Source organism: Anguilla anguilla, chromosome 13 (assembly GCF_013347855.1).
Source record: "Anguilla anguilla isolate fAngAng1 chromosome 13, fAngAng1.pri, whole genome shotgun sequence".
Classification (NCBI taxonomy): Eukaryota; Metazoa; Chordata; class Actinopteri; order Anguilliformes; family Anguillidae; genus Anguilla; species Anguilla anguilla.
This window is the reverse complement of record NC_049213.1, coordinates 7,529,339-7,548,390: the sequence shown is the minus strand read 5'-3', so window position 1 is coordinate 7,548,390 and position 19,052 is coordinate 7,529,339. Positions and strand designations below refer to the sequence as shown.

At 42.3% G+C, this 19,052-nt stretch overlaps 1 protein-coding gene across 1 annotated transcript in view; it reads left to right on the top strand.

Moving 5' to 3' along the window:
• The window catches only part of LOC118211366 (NACHT, LRR and PYD domains-containing protein 3-like), a gene marked incomplete at its 3' end in the record, with an annotated part of 51,663 nt that overhangs the window by 28,988 nt on the left and 3,623 nt on the right, over nt 1-19,052 (top strand). Inside the window, exon 10 of the mRNA XM_035388525.1 lies at nt 10,968-11,141. Within this exon, the coding sequence (XP_035244416.1) occupies nt 10,968-11,141 (174 nt within the window). The remainder of the gene's footprint in view (nt 1-10,967; nt 11,142-19,052) is intronic.

Genomic DNA, 19,052 nt, shown 5'->3' with positions numbered 1-19,052 from the left:
CTGAGCCCTGGGGAACTCCGGTGGTGAGGGGACACCCCGGTGATACCTTACCCGCCCAGGCAACCTGGAAGGAGCGGTCAGAGAGGTAGGACTCAATCCAGTCAAGGACTGTGCCGCGGATCCCTGTTGCTGCCAGGGAGGACAGGAGGGTAGAGTGGTCCACAGTGTCAAATGCAGCGGAGAGGTCTAGAAGAATCAGGACAGAGGAGAGGGAGGCTGCTCGTGCGGCATGGAGTGACTCACTGACCGAGAGGAGTGCAGTCTCAGTCGAGTGGCCAGGCCTGAAGCCAGACTGGTGGGGATCAAGCAGGTTGTTCTCAGAGAAGAAAGCAGAGAGCTGGTTAGATGCAGCACGTTCGAGTGTTTTGGATAGGAAAGGGAGGAGAGATACCGGGCGGTAGTTCTGAATGACTGAAGGTTCTGGCTTTACAGCCAATAATAATTAAATACAACGCAAGAATTAGTGAATTATATTTGCAAATGTGTGTGAGAATAAAATGAATGGATGGATTATTGGGCAAGGACACGCAGAAAATAGGTGCAATGTGTGGAATTTTCAAAAGACACCACGTTTTTAAAGATCTAGTGTCTACCAGCAGTAAAAGTTAGTGGCAATAATCAGTTGTGGTGTTCTCATTCAGCCACTAGATGACGATGCAGTCTAATTCCAGTTTATCCCGTAGTTCAGTGGTACTCACTAATTTTCTTAGGAGAGCCTCTTATGAGGAAGACCATTACTCAAAGAGCCACATAGATTGCAGATATAACTCAGATTTTTTTTTTTTTAAATCATCACTCTCAAGATATTTACCATCTTTGTGTATGTTTAAAAAAAAACAGTACCATGCTTTCCATCCTTACATCTCTTTTTATTCTCAATTCATAATTACATTGCATTATTAAATGGTAAATGGACTGCATTTATATAGCGCTTTTATCCAAAGCGCTTTACAATTGATGCCTCTCATTCGCCAGAGCAGTTAGGGGTTAGGTGTCTTGCTCAAGGACACTTCGACATGCCCAGGGCGGGGTTTGAACCGGCAACCCTCCGACTGCCAGACAATCGGTCTTACCTCCTGAGCTATGTCGCCCCATCGATATATTAAACGATATAATACTTGTGTGTGAATGTGTAAGGCTGGGAGTGGGACTCATCTTATGTATGTATGTACATATGCAATTATACATAAGCATTATCAACATGAAATAAAAGAAGTTCACAAAAATGTATATATTGGTCTACTAATAGAGATGAAAAACTTCATTTTCTCTGTTATGTTTGTATCAATATGTTGAGGCTCTCATGTGTTTTAGCTGTCCCTTGACTTTCTCCATGCAAAATGTGTAGTTAGTGGTTGCAATCCTAGTCAAACAATCAAGATGCACATCTGTAAGCCTACTTCTATGTTTTCTTTTGACAATGCTCATTATGGAAAATGTTGCCTCACATGAGTAAGTGCTCACAAAATGCTCATTACCTTCTGCACACAAAGCTTTAAATATGGATAATCTGAGGCTGGGACCATGCTCCAGAAATGAGCAACGCCTGATCTGAGCTCAGTTTTCAGTACATCGTTGACCTGCAGCTCAAGAATCTCACTCTGTATTACAGCAAGGTCTGGACAAAGGTTTTTCAGAGCAGGTGTAAGGCTTTACAATGACACATTAAAAGGGTTCTCAATGAAATTGAAAAGCTCCCTATACCCCACAACATCTTGAAATCTCCTTTCAAATTCATTTCTTATTTCCTCCCATATGCCTACAAATTCATCATAGTCAAAATGTTGCAGTAGATCAGGGTTAGCAGTTGTACAGGCTCTTACATTGGGAAAGTGAAGAAATTGGTGGTGGTGATCTTGTGCTGGAAAGCGGTGACTGCTCTTAGCATGTTACCTGGGTGCTTCCCTTTTCCTTGGAGTTGGAGGTTAAGGGAATTCAGCTGGGATGTGATGTCAGTGAGGAGTGTCAGCTGTAATATCCAGTGTGGGTCCTCAAGCTTTGGCTCAGCCCTCCCCTTGCTTGCAAGAAAATCACGGATGTGAGGAATTTGAGTACCGAATCATTCAAGCACCCGGCCACGCGATAGCCATCTCACTTCGTTGTGCATCACCAGATCCCCGTACTCTGCCTCGTCTTCCTCCAGAAGTGCACGGAATTCCCGGTGATTAAGTGCCCTGGCCTCGATAAAGTTGACGACTCGCACAACGAGCTGCATCACATTCTTTAGCTCTTGGTTTTTAAGTTTTGACACCAGTGCCTCCTGATGAATTATACAGTGAAAGGAGACTAGCTTGGGAATGCTGTCTTCCTTTTCCATCAGTCCGATAAGTCCCTTCTCCTTCCCTCTCATGCTTGGAGCTCCGTCTGTGCACACCAACACAAGTTTCGACCAGTCGATTTGTTTCCCTGCAAAAAAGTTCATCAGTGCTTGAAAAACGTCTTCCCCTCTGGTCTGTCCATGAAGTGGTAACAGACAGGACAGCTCCTCCCGAAATTCGTCCTTTTGAATAAAGCAAACCCAGACACGATTGCGCCATATCGCTCAGTGGCGTAGGTTTCGTTTGAACGTTGGGGGGGGGGGGGTGGTGCTGGGGGGGGGGGGCTGGGGGGGGTTGTATTGGCCGGTTTTGATTATACCCCCCCCCATCCCCCCCTACGCCCACGATGTCGCTCATGTCCGTGCTCTCATCGATCGAGTGCAATGCTGTAACATGGTGCCACTGCAAGATCTGCAATGAGCTGTTCCTGGATATCTTTCCCAATAAACTCGATCCTCCTCATTAATGTCGGATCTGAAAGCTGCAGTGCATTTATTTGCTTTATTATTGGCTCCTTATTGAAGTCACGGTACATTATCTCAGCTGAGGTCAAAAAGCATTGTTTAACAATTTCAGCGTCCGTGAAAGCCTTTTTATGCCTAGCTAAAATCCATGCCATCTCATAAGTGGCCTCGGTCAATTTCTCGGCAACAGAGACTGATCTCGCCATCATTTTTTGCTGCTCAGTCAGAGTCTGTGTCAACTGTTTAATTTTATTAGTCCTCAGGTTGCTACCTGGCGGGTACAACATGTACTTGGCGTGAAAAGCACTAAAGTGGCATTCAAGGTTAGACCGTTTACAATTGGCACTAGTCTTCTGGCAAATTAGGCAGAATGGAGTGGATTCGTATTGCACAAAGAAGAACTCATCAGTCCATGTATCCTGAAATTTTCGGTGTTCGTCCTGAATTGACCGCACCTTTTTCTTTGCTGGTGCAGCATCGGTGTCTTGGGCTTCTCGGCCAAACTGATCTGCATTTTCCCCCTCTTTTCTCACGTTGCTCTTTCTCCTCAGGCCTGTTTCTAACTCCGTTGCTGTCAGCTAATGAAGAATCACTTTTCTCGTTCTGCTTTTTTCTAATAATAAATCTGTCCATTTTGAGTGGGGCGGAGGCCGAGACAATATTTGATATAACATTAGGACGTACGGCATTATGGAATATCTCATTTAGGTTTACGTTCTAAACTTGCAAAACCATTCGCAAATGCAAAGCTACGCACATAGGCTATACGTCTACCCATGATCCCTCGCTGTTACGTAGCCTACGTTCTTTGACGTATCTTCGGTATGCTGCCATCTGCTGGAAAATTAATTTCAACGCGCTAAAACAGGACATCTGTAGAACCTAAACGGAACCTGTAGAAGTAAGTTATAGCTATATTCTTATTGTTATCAGTGGGTCTGAGCCGCAAAACAAAGTCTCACGAGCCGCGTAATGAGTAACACTGATCTAAGTGTTCTCTGACATTAAGACCATCAGTCATAGGAGGTAAATGTACCGCTCATCCAGGAATCTTGTGATTCATAGACTTCTGCCCTGAAGGAGCAACTTAACCTGTAAATTCAGCAGATGTAAGTGCCAAAACTCACTATCCTAGGGATCAACCAAATTAAGGCTTATCTGGGTAGTGAGTAGGGGTGGGCGATATAGACTTAAAACTATATCACAATATTTCATGGTAATTTTTGCGGTAACAATATCAATGACGATATGAAAATGGTACCATTCAATACTTTTTGGCCACAAGTCACATCAGCGTACAGTCTTGAGAGCTGTGCAAACAAACATTGATCCAAAAAAGTAAAACTTAATCCTGACCATCATCAAATACTGAACTAGACCAATTAAGTAGGCTAAAAAATAGAATATGAATTTTATTCACAAATTAAAATTCCAGTGAAAATGCAAACACCAATACTCGCAGGATTCATAATTTAACCCCAGGAAAAACAAATGGAAATGTTGTAAAAACATTTTCTTCTGTAAAATTGCAAATAATGTTTAAAGAGTGCAAACTTAACAAGTCTTAAACTATGCTGCAAAACATCAAAACAGTATATAAACACAATAATGATTCAAATCAAGTACAAGTTTGAAATGTAAACACAGATTCTGACTTTAATCATAAATTACATACAACAAATGAAAACGTAAACACTTATACAACCTTTGTACTGTCATGATATGTACAAATAGTCGTAAAAATTGTGCAAACAGCAAATCAAAAAGTAACAATCCCAAACATGTCTTCAGTTAGGTTACAAAACTACAAAAAACAACCTGATAAATTAACAACAAATTAACAAATAAAATACAAGTTCAATGAAAATGTAAACACTGATATACTCTGAAATAGTAAATAAAATAACTTATGTGGAAATGAGGTTGTGGCTGGAACATGCCACAAATTAGGTAGTGCAAGTTATCACACACATACTACTAAAGCATGTGATTCAGGAAGAGGTAGCTATCAAAAAGAGAACAGGACATCACAGCTTAAGATTTTTGGTTAAGAAGACTAGCATATTAACTGTGGCTGGTTTCAGAGCAGACTTTGGCATGTTACTGTATTTCCCCCAGCACTGAATAGCCTCTCTGATGCTGTAATTGTGGCAGGGATACACAAGTACTTTTTTGCCAAACCACTGATCTGAGGAAAATTCACCTCGTGTAGCTTCCACCAGGCGAGGGGATCGCTCTCGCCATGTGCCAGTGGACAAAGCAAACAGCTGTTTAATTCAGCCTCAATTTTCTCTGTGTCAGAAAGGCTGGTCAGCTCAGCAGCTGGTTTCTTGAAAAAGCTTGCAAGACTCTCCCTCTGCCTCTTAGATGCACTTTGGGCTTGTCCTGTAGATCCAGGTGATTTTTCAGGGGCAGCAGTGTCACTTGGCATGACAGAAAGGGATTCCACCTCTCTGACTACTCCGGCTTTGATGACCAGGATCTCTTCTTGACTCGTGCTGAGTGCAGAAGCGTGGATCAACCATTGTTGCCATGTTGATCAGTTTCTCAATCTCTGGCTCTTTGTACTTGGTGTTCAGATAGTCCAGTATTGAACCTTTAATTGTCTTGGTGAGATCTGTGTCTTCATCTGTCCCCTGTAGCAGCTCACTGTTGAATAGCTGAAGAACAGGCTTCAAGCATGACACAGTGACATAATTTTCAGCAGAGAGACCATCTGTGAAATCAAAGAGAGGCCCTAGTGCCTTACTCACAGAATCAAGAACATCAATGTCTGGTTGACCTATCAGCAGCTAAGACTTGTGTGAGGGCCTTTTCTTGTTCAAGCAGTTGCTTTCACCACGTTAGCTCCACTGTCCGTTGTTTCTCCTCGTCTAGATTCCATGCTTGAAGAAAATGCTTCAAACCACTTGCGATGTTTTCGCCCGTGTGGTCATCTGGAAAAAAACTTGTCTCGAGGCAAGAGCTGTTCAAACTCCAGTCGCTGGTTATGTAGTGGACCGTGAAGCTAATGTATGGCTCCATCACTCAGCTACTCCACATGTCTGTGGTTGAGGCATAAAACTCCACTGTAGACAGCGTTGTTTGTAACCTACCGCGACACTCTTCGTACATAGCTGACAGGGCCGTTTTTGAAAAATATTTCCTTGACGGCATGTTGTATCTATGGTCCATTTTCTGGATCGTTAGCCTGAATCCCTCCTTGTCAACAGTTCGGACTGGCAACATGTCTTTGGCTAAGCAAAATGCCTCCGCCTCCGTCAGTCCGTTCCAGCGTTTATTTAAAAAAATACATGTGAGATGGTGAGATGCCCAAACACGTCATCAACTATATCATCAATATCGCGGGATGACAAATTCTTATCGTGGGGAGGAATTATATCGGTATATCATGGACAATACAATATGGCACAGCCCTAGTAGTGAGACTGTATAATTATCCCAGGGCATGACCATGACCTGTATTATTTTATTAAATAATATTTGCTTGATTTTTGCAGCTATTCTAGAGAAACTGCACATCCTGAAAGTGAAAGTTACAATATGCCCAGTGAGTAACCCAGTTAGGGTGTTACCCGCTACATGGCTCTTTCTAAGCCCGTTTTTCGTGTTCGAGGAGCTACACTTGCATGCCTGTCCAGGTGTGTGCAGTGCCCTCATCACTGCCAGAGTGTGAGACCCTATCCCCACCTCCACTCCCCCCCCCCGTGTGTGTGCATACCTTTTAAAACCTTTATATTACTTAAATCGTTTTCATATATTCATGGCATGCTTTCCCAGACGGTCAATGGAATAACTCCAAAAATGCAAAGCCCAGCTGTTCTGTCCCTTAAATGGTTAACGTTGTTGTGCATGATGGTTACTGTTACATGCAGTAACAAACTTGTGACCGTTGTTTGTTACTGCATGTAATTTCCTGTTCCAAATTGTACCGTCTTCCACTGCGTGTTCAGAAGGAAAAATAAGCGAGCAAGCTACAGCGTGTTCTCCACAGCTCTCCGACGTTTTATGCCTTGGAGTTGATATGTCTGTGAGTAAAATTGAAATAGTTATAGATAAGTGTTAAAGTTTACAAGAAAACGAATGTAAAGAGGTGTGCAGGCAATTTTGTTGTTTAGTCGCGTTAGAAATGTCCGTGTAGAAATGCTTGTCGCTAGTTTTCTGTGTGCTACGTTAGTTGGCTAGCTTGTCTGCGTGCGATCAACATTTATGTATGTTAGCAGGTAGCTATATTGTTACATATGTATTTACATATTTTCATAATTTAGAAAGCTAAAACAATTTATATTGGTACTATTTACAAAGTAGCTTATTTCATTGTGACATTTTACATTTAACAGCATTGTATTAAGACATTTATTTTGTATTCTTGCAGTTTTACAATGTCAACCCTGAACTCAACTTATAGGAAAGACCATACTTCTGAAGAAACGGCTTTATTATTGGGGTTTTTGTACGCTGTCTGTCTAGCCTTGCACAGTCACGCAAGTGTGAGGGCAGAAAACCAGCCACCTAGCACTCCTTATATTTTCAATACAATTAAAATACTGTTATTAATTCAAAAAGCATTTATCCCTGGTCTGATGTTTGTGTGTCTATTAGGGTTCATGTTGTAGTGTTTCTATATCTTTATGAGCCTTCCGATTCTTTGTAAGTACACTTGGTATAATGGAAGACTGGAATTTTGAAATGTTATTACATTAACGATTGAAGTATTACATTATTCATCAAAAAAAACTAACTGTTGTAAGTTATTACATTACGGCAAAACTTATTACGTTAGCCATTAAATATTTTATTGCATTAATCATTACATTTACATTACGTTTATTTGTCTGTCACTTTTATTCAAAGCAACATACAATTAGTGCATATCGGAGGTCATTGGAACAACTACAAAACACAGGTCCGATAAGGTACAATACTCATTATGTAACAGTTATTCATAGCCATGAACACAGTAAGTCCAGTTCATGCAGTAAGCATAGGCTAGGTCAGAAAGTAATGTTACATCAAACTAGAAGGTACAATACTCATTATGTAACAGTTATTCATAGCCATGAACACAGTAAGTTGAGTCCAGACAGTAAGCATAGGCTAGGTCAGAAAGTAATGTTACGTCAAACTAGGGAGCAAGATAACGAGCTACAACATCAAGATAATGATACAAATTCAATATGAGCGCTGGCTGGAGGTGCATGTGTAACATGAAAGTGCTACAGGAATAAGGTAGAAGGGTACAAGTGATAAGTGATCCTAGTTGGTACCCTGCAGAGTAGTGATAGTTAGTTAGTCCAGGTGCAGACTGAAGAGATGCGTCTTCAGACTACGGCAGAAGATGGGCAATGACTGAGTGGTTTTTAGAGGACCAGGGAGTTTGTTCCACCACTGGGGAGCTAGGGTGGAGAAGGGGCGACACTGGTTGGATCCGGTTGGATCTATGGGAAGTGAGGTCCAAAAACACACCTGCAATTACCGCTTCTCGCCATTTGCACCGCCATAGAGAATGAAACTGAAATCTTCGAGATTGTCACTTTAAATTACCTCCTAATATATTCATGTTTGGTCTTGTTAGAAAGGGACTAAATTCCTGAATATTTTGGTAATATATGGTTCTTAGCCATGCTTTCAACAACATAAGGTCACTTTCATTAATAAGTACACTGTCAGCTTTTAGATAGGCCAGTCCTTGTCGTAAATGAGCCTGCCTCCCTTTCTACATCTGACCGTGGAATTGCCAATCAGGGAAAACATGCTCAAGCCATGCTGCGTTAAGTGTTTATGATGGCCTCAGGAAAAAGTTGTGTTGCAGTTGGTCTTTATTTTGGTGTTGGTTTCTTGGTTGTGCGTTTTAGCTCATTTCCTTTGTTTCTGTGGCACTGGAAGAGGGTAATACTTTGATAAGGTCTGGCTCTTCAGTCTTTCTTTTCTGGTAATCTAAATTTAACATCTTGTTTGATGTCTTCTGTTTTGTTTTGTAACTTAGAAGTAGACCTGATACAGAGTTTGTTTTGGTTTGTCGGTTGATTCCAACAGGTTACTGTCGACTGACCTATCAGTTATTAAATTCATAATTAGAGCCCGACCGATATATCGGTTTGGCCGATATATCGGCCATTATTTGACTTTTTTGACAACATCGGGATCGGCAATTATGCAGCCGATGTGTCCCGATTTTTAAATAAGTATAATAAACAAAAAAAACATTGATTATTTATCTGTACTTGTCTGTTCGAACGTTGTAATTGCTATTTACTAGAATTATACAGTAGAGGGAGCTCTAATACAAGTGTGAACTGCAGCAGTTGACGCGCTACTTCTGTCATAAGACGTTTGTCACTCGTGCCTCATCCAATATTCTCCACTGCCCCAATAAAGGTATGTATATTTAGCGAAAGTTTTTAATTAAATGCGTTTATACGACCACTATGTTTATCAATCATCATTCTCAAGCCAGCGAGCTAGCTAAGGTATTTGATTCAGTTTAGCAAGCTAGCTGGCTAGCAAGCCTTTATGAAGTGGCAGTGAGCACATAAGCAGCGTAGGATCCACATTTCCAGAGGACATCGCTGGATTCTCAAATAAATAACCAGCCAAAATAAAATGGTGATTGAATGCATCACACATTTGTTTTTTATCTAAGGTAATGATATTAGCTACTATATGATGCTGTGTCAATAGCCAGCGCGTTATTGCAAGCGAGTGTGTCATCTAGCCACGCGTCATCGTAGCAAGCTAACCAGACAGTAAAAACGCTGATAAAACACTTCTAACGTGGATCATTTTAAGCCATGTTATCTAGCTTTGTCGTGATAACATGAGAGAAGGATTGCTGTTGGAGAAGTGAATCAACCAACACTTAGCGCGGGTAACCTGCACGAAAGCGCATTGTATTTTTTTTCACCACCAAATTCTTATGAACAAGCCTCACGTTACGTATTTCATCCAGTCAATTTAGTTTCATCTAACGTTAAAGTTGATTCACTCATTAGCCCCGCTAGATAAAGTCTTACTCTTTGAGATCATGTAGTAGGAATAAAATAAGAAAATATAATTCATTTACTGAGAATAGATACTAAGAAATAATAACAAATTAATAACAACAATAATAATAATATTCATAAAAATACATGTTTGAAACTGGAAAACTGATTTTTTTTAAATAATTTTTTTTATAGATGGCTGGAAAAGAAGGAGTAAAAGCAACGTGTGGAGTTATTTTGAATTCACATGGTGTTAATATATATATATATATATATTTAATTTAATTTAATATCATCTTTTACATTTTTTTTTATCTATCAAAAAGTTCTTTGTGTGTTTATTTTTATTTATTTGTTTGCTTAAGTTAAATGTTCTCAAATATAGAAACTTTGATAAAATATAAGTTTTTCAAATTGATTTGAAAATGTTGCACTTGACAAAATATTGGTCAAAACATCGGTAATCGGTGGGCTAGGACTCTCCAAAATCAGGATCGGCATCGGACCCAAAAATCTGGCATCGGTCGGGCTCTATTCATAATTGTCATTTTCAATAATACTTGTTAAATTAAATCACATAAAATGTATTTTATATGTAGGTTAAGTGAGCAGTGTACAGCATCAGGGTGTCCTGAGATGGCCTCAGCACAGGGGCTCAGCTGATCCCTAAGCAGTGTGCAGCACCAGGGGGTCATGAGACAGACTGAGCTCAGGGGCTCAGCTGATCCCTTAGCAGTGTGCAGCACCAGGGGGTCCTGAGACGACCTCAGCACAGGGACTCAGCTGATCCCTTAGCCCACAGTGATGGATGACAAAGAGATTTTACATTTGTGCAACCTCATATTTGTACCCCAGTGAAACAGGAAATGGTGAAAGGCAGCAGTACAGTTCCGGGGGACTGAGATCAATTTTTTTTTTTGTAAAATTTCTTTAGATGCCACTTTGTTTGGTTTTATTTTAAATATTCTTTAGGGGTGCCAATAATTTTGACCCCTATGTTTTTGAGAAAAATCCTTTTTTTTTTTTAAAGTTTTTTATAAGAATTGTTTTATTAAAGTGAAAGTAAGCAGTTTCTACAGATGTTTGAGCAGATAATTAAAATCATTAGGTTTATTGTTTCTTTTATATAATCATTTATGCTAATTTTAAGGAAGAGTGCCAATAATTCTTCTTTACTTGAATGTATGAACTCTTCTTTGCAGACTGAACAGCTGTGACCTCACAGAGAAGTCCTGTGATATTGTGGCCTCAGCTCTCCAGTCACCAAACTCAGCCCTGAGAGATCTGGACCTCAGCTACAATAACTTGGGAGATTCAGGAGTGGAGCTGCTCTGTGCTGGACTGATGAGTCCAAACTGTAAACTACAGAGACTGGGGTGAGTAGTGCTGTGTACTGTGTGACATTAACTAAATAGAATTACTGATTATGGAAATGTAAGGGTTTGAATTTTGTCACAGGGAAGACTAATTTCCTGACTCCATTCATTTTCAAAACCTCTAATCTGAATGTTTGTGTGAATACAATTTTGCTTATAAGATTATTGACTGGGGTGTGATCATATGAAATGATGGGCAGCTTGACCCTGTATCCTGGAGAGAGAGATTAGCTACTGCTGCCAGGCATTCATCAAAGTGTTCTCTGACATTAAGACCTTCAATGCTGGGAGGTAAATGTCCTGCTCATCCAGGAATCTAAAACCAACAACTATCCCTGGGATTAACCTAATTAAGATTTACCCCATTTGGGTAGCGAGAGTATATAAATATCACAAGGCATGACCTCTGTATTATTCTATTAAATAACATTTGACTTACCCTAGCAGCTATCCAAGAAGAGCTGCATATCCTGCTAGTGAATCTAACAGTATGCCCAGTGAGTACCTCAGTAAGGGTGTTACCCCGAAACTTTAAGTTACTGTCGCTTCCCCGGTTCTCCAAAACACAGAGTAGAGCGATCCACGTATGGTAAATGGTAAATGGACTGCATTTATATAGCGCTTTTATCCAAAGCGCTTTACAATTGATGCCTCTCATTCGCCAGAGCAGTAGGGGGTTAGGGGTTAGGTGTCTTGCTCAAGGACACTTCGACATGCCCAGGGCGGGGTTTGAACCGGCAACCCTCCAACTGCCAGACAATCGGTCTCACCTCCTGAGCTATGTCGCCCCTTATATGGGGAATGACATCCGGTCATCCAATTCCAGGTGTGGCTTTGACAGCCAGTAGCGCATTCAATGCTACAGGAGACTACTGCCCTCCTGGAAGAACATATAGGACAAGTGCAGCACTACTACTCCTCAGTGAACATATTCACTTCTCATGCATGGCAAGCAAGGCAGTCTTGGTGGATCTCTCCACCGGGGTTACAACAGTAACCTAAAGTTCTCTTTCATCATCTCGTGTTTGAGATCCACCTATGGGGAGATATGGACAGCTCCCAGATTGCCTTATGCTCACAGCTGAGATACTGTCAGGCCAGCAAAGGATGCCTCCTCCCCTGAGGGGAGGGTGGTGTCTGGCACATCTTGTGTAGGGAAGTACTAAACACATTCCACTGCCCAAAGCTATAGCCAGGTCCTGGGAACAATGTGAAGTAATGAAACCCATAGCAGATGAGGGGAGATGTGTGCGCCTCACACAGAGTTCACCCCCAGAACTGAGCGGGCTACTGGTCTCCTGGTGACGTTCAGGCGGTAGAACCTTGCAAAAGTATCTGGAGAAACCCAGGCTGCAGCTGAATAATTTCCTGTAAGGAGACCCCCTGGAATAGGGCCCGCAATGCAGCCATGCCCCTCGTAGCATGAGCCCTCAGGCCCAAAGGGGGTGTTATCCTCTTTGAATTATATGCCATAACAATAGCTTCCACTAGCCAATGGGACAGCCGCTGCTTAGAGATACTTTTCCTTTGCAGGCAGGGGCCCAGGCCCTGGTCGCTCTTTCTAAAAGCCTTAGTCTTTGTCATATACGTGCGGAGAACACAGCATATGCAGCCTATGCTCCTCGTCAGAGGAGAAAGGTGGTGGGTGAAAAGCGGCAAGCTCCAACATCTCACATGTGAAAGCAGGGAAGCTTTTAGGCATAAAGGCTGTATTGAGCTTAAGAAAAAGCCTGTGCATCTTAGGGGAGAATATTGTGCACGAGAGATGCACTGAGAGCACATGGAGGTCACTGACTCACTTAGCTGAGGCTAGTGCAAGCAGCAGCGCTGTCTGGAGAGACAACAATGTTAAATCTATCTCATGTATAGGCTCAAATGGCCTTAGAAACAGAGCTTCCAGCTCCAGTGATAAATCCCAAGGGGAAATTAGCTTTTTAGCAACAGGCAGAGAACAGTGAGCCCCCTTTGTGAACCTGTGAATGAGGGGGTGCTGCCGCATCGCATGGTCTTTTAACCCAACATGACAAGCAGTGATAGCTGCCAGGTAGATCTTATTGGTAGTAAAGGATTTCTCTTTATCCATGAGATTCTGTGAAAAGCACAGCACGTCAGAAACCGAGCACTGGTGAGGCACTAACTGACGAGAAGCACACCATCTTTCAAACACCTGACACTTATAGTCATGAAGTGACCTGGTAGAGGGCGCTCTCGTGCTCTGGATGGTTGCAGGCACACAAGGGGGAAGCTCTAATGCGTTGAGGTTATGCCTCTCACGGGCCAAGCCCATAGAGCTACTCGCTCGGGGCAGGGGTGGTGTAATTCCCCGTGTACCTGAGACAGAAGGTCTGTGCATAGCGGGAGCGCGCATGGCTGTACATAAAGGAGAGGGATAATCACTGCAGTAACATTTCCAAAATCTGGGGATGGAGACACCATTCCCCATACAGTGGGTTTCCCCTTGACAGCAGATCAGCGCTCGTGTTCAGAATTTCTGGAACATCAATCAATCAATCAAATTTTATTTATATAGCGTATTTCACAGCAATTCTCACAATATGCTTCACAGACAACCCTGGCCTAGACCCCCACAGGAGCAAGCCTAAAGCAACATGGGTCACTCGTAACCACAGAAAGTGACGGCTGCTCCCGACCAGCAGTCTGTGGGCTAGACCATGGAGCTGGAGGGAGCGCATGCCACCTTGGTGATTGACATATGTCATTATCGCACCGTACAAGCACATGATGTCCCATTAGACAGGGAAGGAAATATCTGAGAGCTGTCCATATAGTTAATAGCTAAAAGAAAATTGATTCACCATGTAACCCTCCTGAGACCCCCCACCCCAGAGAGGGATGTGTCTGTCCTTTTTTTCCGTATGAAAACGATCCTGAGAGGGGTTCCCTGAGTGTAAAAGTCTGTGTTTTCCCAGTGACTCAGAGTTGCAGGGCGCTTGTGGGTTACTGTGAGACAGCGATGGAGATCGCACACAGGGCTGAGTTGGAGGGATGAAATCCACCTCATAAAGCCCCTCATTCTTAACAGCCCCAGTGGCAAAACCTGAGAGGCTGGCACCATCAGCCCCTGTAGTCTGAGGCATGTGTGATACTGTACTCTCGAGTCGGGCTTGAACTGAGAGAGACATACTCTGGGAGATAAAATGCAGTCCGCTGATAGGCAAGCTCACATGGATACAGAGTGTAAGTCCACTCCCAAGAACGTTACACTCCAGGATGGGGAGAGATTGCTGTGAAACCAAGAGACATCAGATGTGTCTGAAGACATCAGCTGAGTGTCCTGCACAACTCTGGGTTTTGAATTGGCAATAATCAGCTAATCGTCTGTATAAGTCAGTATTCTGAGCCTCATTAGTCTTAATGGAGCCAGACCCGCCTCTACACAAATACAGAACACCCGTGGACTCAGGGAAATTTTCTGTAGCCCTTGGCTATCGTAGCGCTGCAGTGTTCTATGTGCTCTTCCAGGAGGGCAGTAGCCTCCTTTTGCATTGGACGCACTACTGTCTGTCAGAGCCATTGCAATTGGATGCTTCTATGGAGGTCTGGACCGGATGTCATTCCCTAGAGTTGGCTTTCAAACACAAGATGATGAAAGAGAAGTTTATTTATGGCACCAATGCAGTGATTTGTTCAAGCAGAGATGCACAGAGATGTCAGTGTGTAAGTAAGCCATGTACTTTGGATGCACTGTAAGAGAAAGAATACTTTATCATATGACAAAATATGAGAGTTGCTAAAAACCATGAATAGAAAGCTTTAACAGTGTTAAGAGGCAATCATTTCATTTACAAGATGTGGCAAGATGGACTGGACACTATGCTATAAGAGAGGAAAGGACATGCACCTGAAGAGATTGTAAGATAAAGAAAAAGAACACAAAGAAATTGTGATGCACACCAAAAATGCTTTTTATGAAAGGACATTGGATAATGAAGTAAATTGTTTGAGCTTCCCTTAAATGCTATCCAGAGAACATCTCCCACAATCCACACTAGTTTACATTTGACAAAATAAAGTCTGACCTGACCAAAACTCTAGTACCTACCGCCATCCCCACGAGACCCCCCCCCCCCCACCCTACAGGGAATAGGGGTGCTGAATGTCCTCCTGCAAGGGTTTACAGTGATGGTCCTTCTAAGGACTGTTTTATACTTCTGTGTAGTCTGCATAGTTTGCATGATTTGCATTGTGTGCGACATTTGCAAACGGGCAGAGCATTTATATGGCATGTTGTACAGGTACAGGTTGTGATTTTCCACCCACTTACAGATACCTTCAATTCCATATCTTTCATATCCTTTAATAAACTTTTATCACATCCATACTGTATGCTACGGGAACGAGGCACAGACGAGGCAGACAGTGCTGGCAACATGCCTGTAGAGCACTTTTATTGTGATAGCAGTATCACAATGAATGAAGACAGGGGAAAAGTGAAACACAAGACGAGATCAGGCTACTCAAATGTTGGGGAAAGCAAAAGTGCTAGGGAAGTGCAGGTGGGTCCGAAATTCAGGCCATGAGGAGGGGCACGTCCGAGTCTGCCACAAAAAAAAAAAAAAAAACTAGAAACAGAGACTCTGTTAGTCACTCAGTGAGGGGAAAGCCAGCACACCCCTGGAGTGAGACCATGAGGCCTATATAGGGCCAGCAGCTACTCAGGCAAAGGGGAAAGTGGTGTGGACAAAGCACTGGTATGCTGCCGGTGGCCTGACTGTATCTCAGGTCCAGGTATGAGTGTGGAGTGGAGGTGCTGAAACTCAGCCCTGTCCCTCCGGCGCTGTCCAGGTCTGAGTGTGGAGTGGAGGTGCTGAAACTCAGCCCTGTCCCTCCGGCGCTGTCCAGGCCTGAGTGCAGAGTGGAGGTGCTGAAACTCAGCCCTGTCCCTCTGGTGCTGTCCATGGTGCTGCAGGCTGGCCAGTGAGACACAGGTGAAGTGGAGCAGAGTGGCAGCTGATGGCAGGGAGGGGCGGGGCTCCAGAGGCCCACACCACAATACATATATATGAGCATGTGCATTACTTCCTATTACAGTGAATCTGCCTTTAGCTGTGTGTTAGTTTGCAGTGCTGTGGGAAGTTTGTCACAGAAAACCAAAAGGAAATAAGCAAAGTCAATGTCCACTCTGAAAAATGTGTGTTGCCTTTTACATCTTTACTTTTGGTGGTGGCCAAACATCCTACAGCACTGAAAACTAACTTGCTGTCCACTCTGAAAGATGGCAGCTGCACGTCTAGTATGGGATGGGAGGGTTAATTTTCAGGTCCAAAACACTGCAGTTGGAGAGTGTAGCACAGACATCTTCCTCAGAGCATCATCAACCTTAAAATCCTCAATTTCACTCTTCATCGCTGAACACTGTCATTGGCACATTTCCCATATAAGATACATGCTTCATGTATACCTAATATAATAATACTATAATATATGAACTCCTCTTTGCAGACTGAACAACTGTGAACTCACACAGAAGTGCTGTAATACTGTGGCCTCAGCTCTCCAGTCATCAAACTCACCCCTGAGAGATCTGGACCTCAGCTACAATAACCTGGGAGATTCAGGAGTGGAGCTGCTCTGTGCTGGACTGATGAGTCCAAACTGTAAACTACAGAGACTGGGGTGAGTAGTGCTGTGTACTGTGTGATCTTTACTGAATAGAATTTGTGATTATGGTTCTATTCAGTGAAATATTAAAACGCTTTCTCTCTCAGTTTACTCCTCTGTCCACCAGCATTCTTTCTTTGCCCATATATACCTTACTCCTCTATCACAACAAGCAAATAAAAGCAGGATAAAACCTTTTGAGGGTTGCCAGGTTTGTGGTTCCTGAGCAGAATGTAAGGTTTCAGTGGAGTCTGTAGTATCAGGTCACAGGTGATGACTGGATGCTGAGTGTCTGATTGACATGGTAAAAGATTGGCCACTTGCATAGTAAAATGTTTCAAGTCTGTCACACGTTGCAGTCTTCATCCATCTCCATTATTCACTACCTGCTATGAACTCTAATGAAATCCATACATTTACCCCACTCTCTTTCACACACTGACTTTTTGGTGAAGGTTTTACTCGTTCATCACACACCTGTGTGTGCTGCAGGTTTGTGGTGTTTCTGAAAGGATTGTGAATAAAATGGTATTTTATTCTGCTGGTAAAGCCAAGCATTAACTATTGGCTGGCAGGGTATGTGTGTACATCTTGGTGGGAGAGTGTCCATCTGATCAACATGTGAGCTGCTGTTTAGATGCAGTGTTACATCGTTTAGTTTAGTCACTCTTCTGTGGTCCAGTCCCAAGTCATAGGATGGATATTATACCATTGTAAGCAGGCATGCTGTGTGGAATAGCCTGATTCAGAGATCAGTGTTCTGGCTCTAGCTCCTATCATCTAAAGGATAACATCATTTACAGGAGTATTTCTTAGATAAGTATTCTAATAATTTTCAAATGCCCCCACTTAAATTTTTTGTGCAGTTTATATTACTCCACAAGGTCTACCAAACATGTATTAAGCCATTTTTTTCTTTTAAAACCCCTTATCAACTTCAGGCTTTTATTATCATTATTATTTTCATTTTTATGGTAATGGTAAATGGACTGCATTTATATAGCGCTTTTATCCAAAGCGCTTTACAATTGATCCCTCTCATTCACCAGAGCAGTTAGGGGTTAGGTGTCTTGCTCAGGGACACTTCGACACGCACAGGGCGGGGATCAAACTGGCAACCCTTCAACTGCCAGGCAACCGCTCTTACCTCCTGAGCTATGTCGCCCCATACAATAATAATTAAATGCAATGCAATTATTAGCCTGTTATATTTGTGCGAGAATGAAATGAATGGATGGATTATAGGGCAACGACACGCAGAAAATAGGTGCAATGTGTGGAATTTTCAAAAGACACCACATTTTTAAAAATCTAGTGTCTACTAGCAGTAAAAGTTAGTGGCAATAATCAGTTGTGGTGTTCTCATACAGCCACTAGATGGCGCTGCAGTGTAATTCCAATTGATGCCATAGTTACATTGCTGGGAGATCGTGCCAGCCAGATGAACTGAAGTGTAGCACAGCTCGTACACGGCTCCGGCACAGCTTCAGCTGTTAGCAAGTACAATATCGCAGGTCTGACCAATGATATCATTACTGTTTAGATAAAACCTTCATGTTATTTTATATACTGGTGTATATATTTAAGTTGTCTGTGACAGTAAGCTGCTTAATTCTTCACTGGCTCCACTAGCTAAGTGGATTCATGAAGTAACCAACCGACCCTCCTATCGACCGCATTTTGAACAGTGTCGTCAAGGTTGCCGTCACGTTAAATAGGAATTCGAAATTTTGTATAGAATGCGGTTTCATTTCACTGTTGTGAAAATTTTAAAATGAATGTCAAAAACACTGAATTAGTTAACCCTAAATTGTTTGATAACTTGATGGTTACAAGATTATGAAGAAAATATTATCATGATAACAGTAGACGTATTCAGCTAATGGGTTTCACGTGTACATTAATAGTTATATTTATCTATTCATAGCGATGAATATTGAACGTTTTTAAAACGTATAGATGTTTATGGACCGAAGAACATGTTAGGTGAGGTAAAGTGCACCACAAAAATGCTGTTTCTTGTGTTTGCAGATTAAATGAATATGTTTGCAAGTCAGATTAGTTCATCATATGGAAAGGGTTTGGCAATGAATCCCTTGCAGTAGACTCCCATCCTTGAGGTTTCATTATTTTTGTCAGTTAATAGAGGCCAGTAATTGCCTTAGACCTTTGTGTATTACTCAGAATACTTAATGAACTTAATTTACACACCCCCCTCCCTGTTTCTGTGTGTACATCCCCAGATAGCAAGCGACTCCGGGCCGGATTCTGGCCCGAAGTCAGCACTGC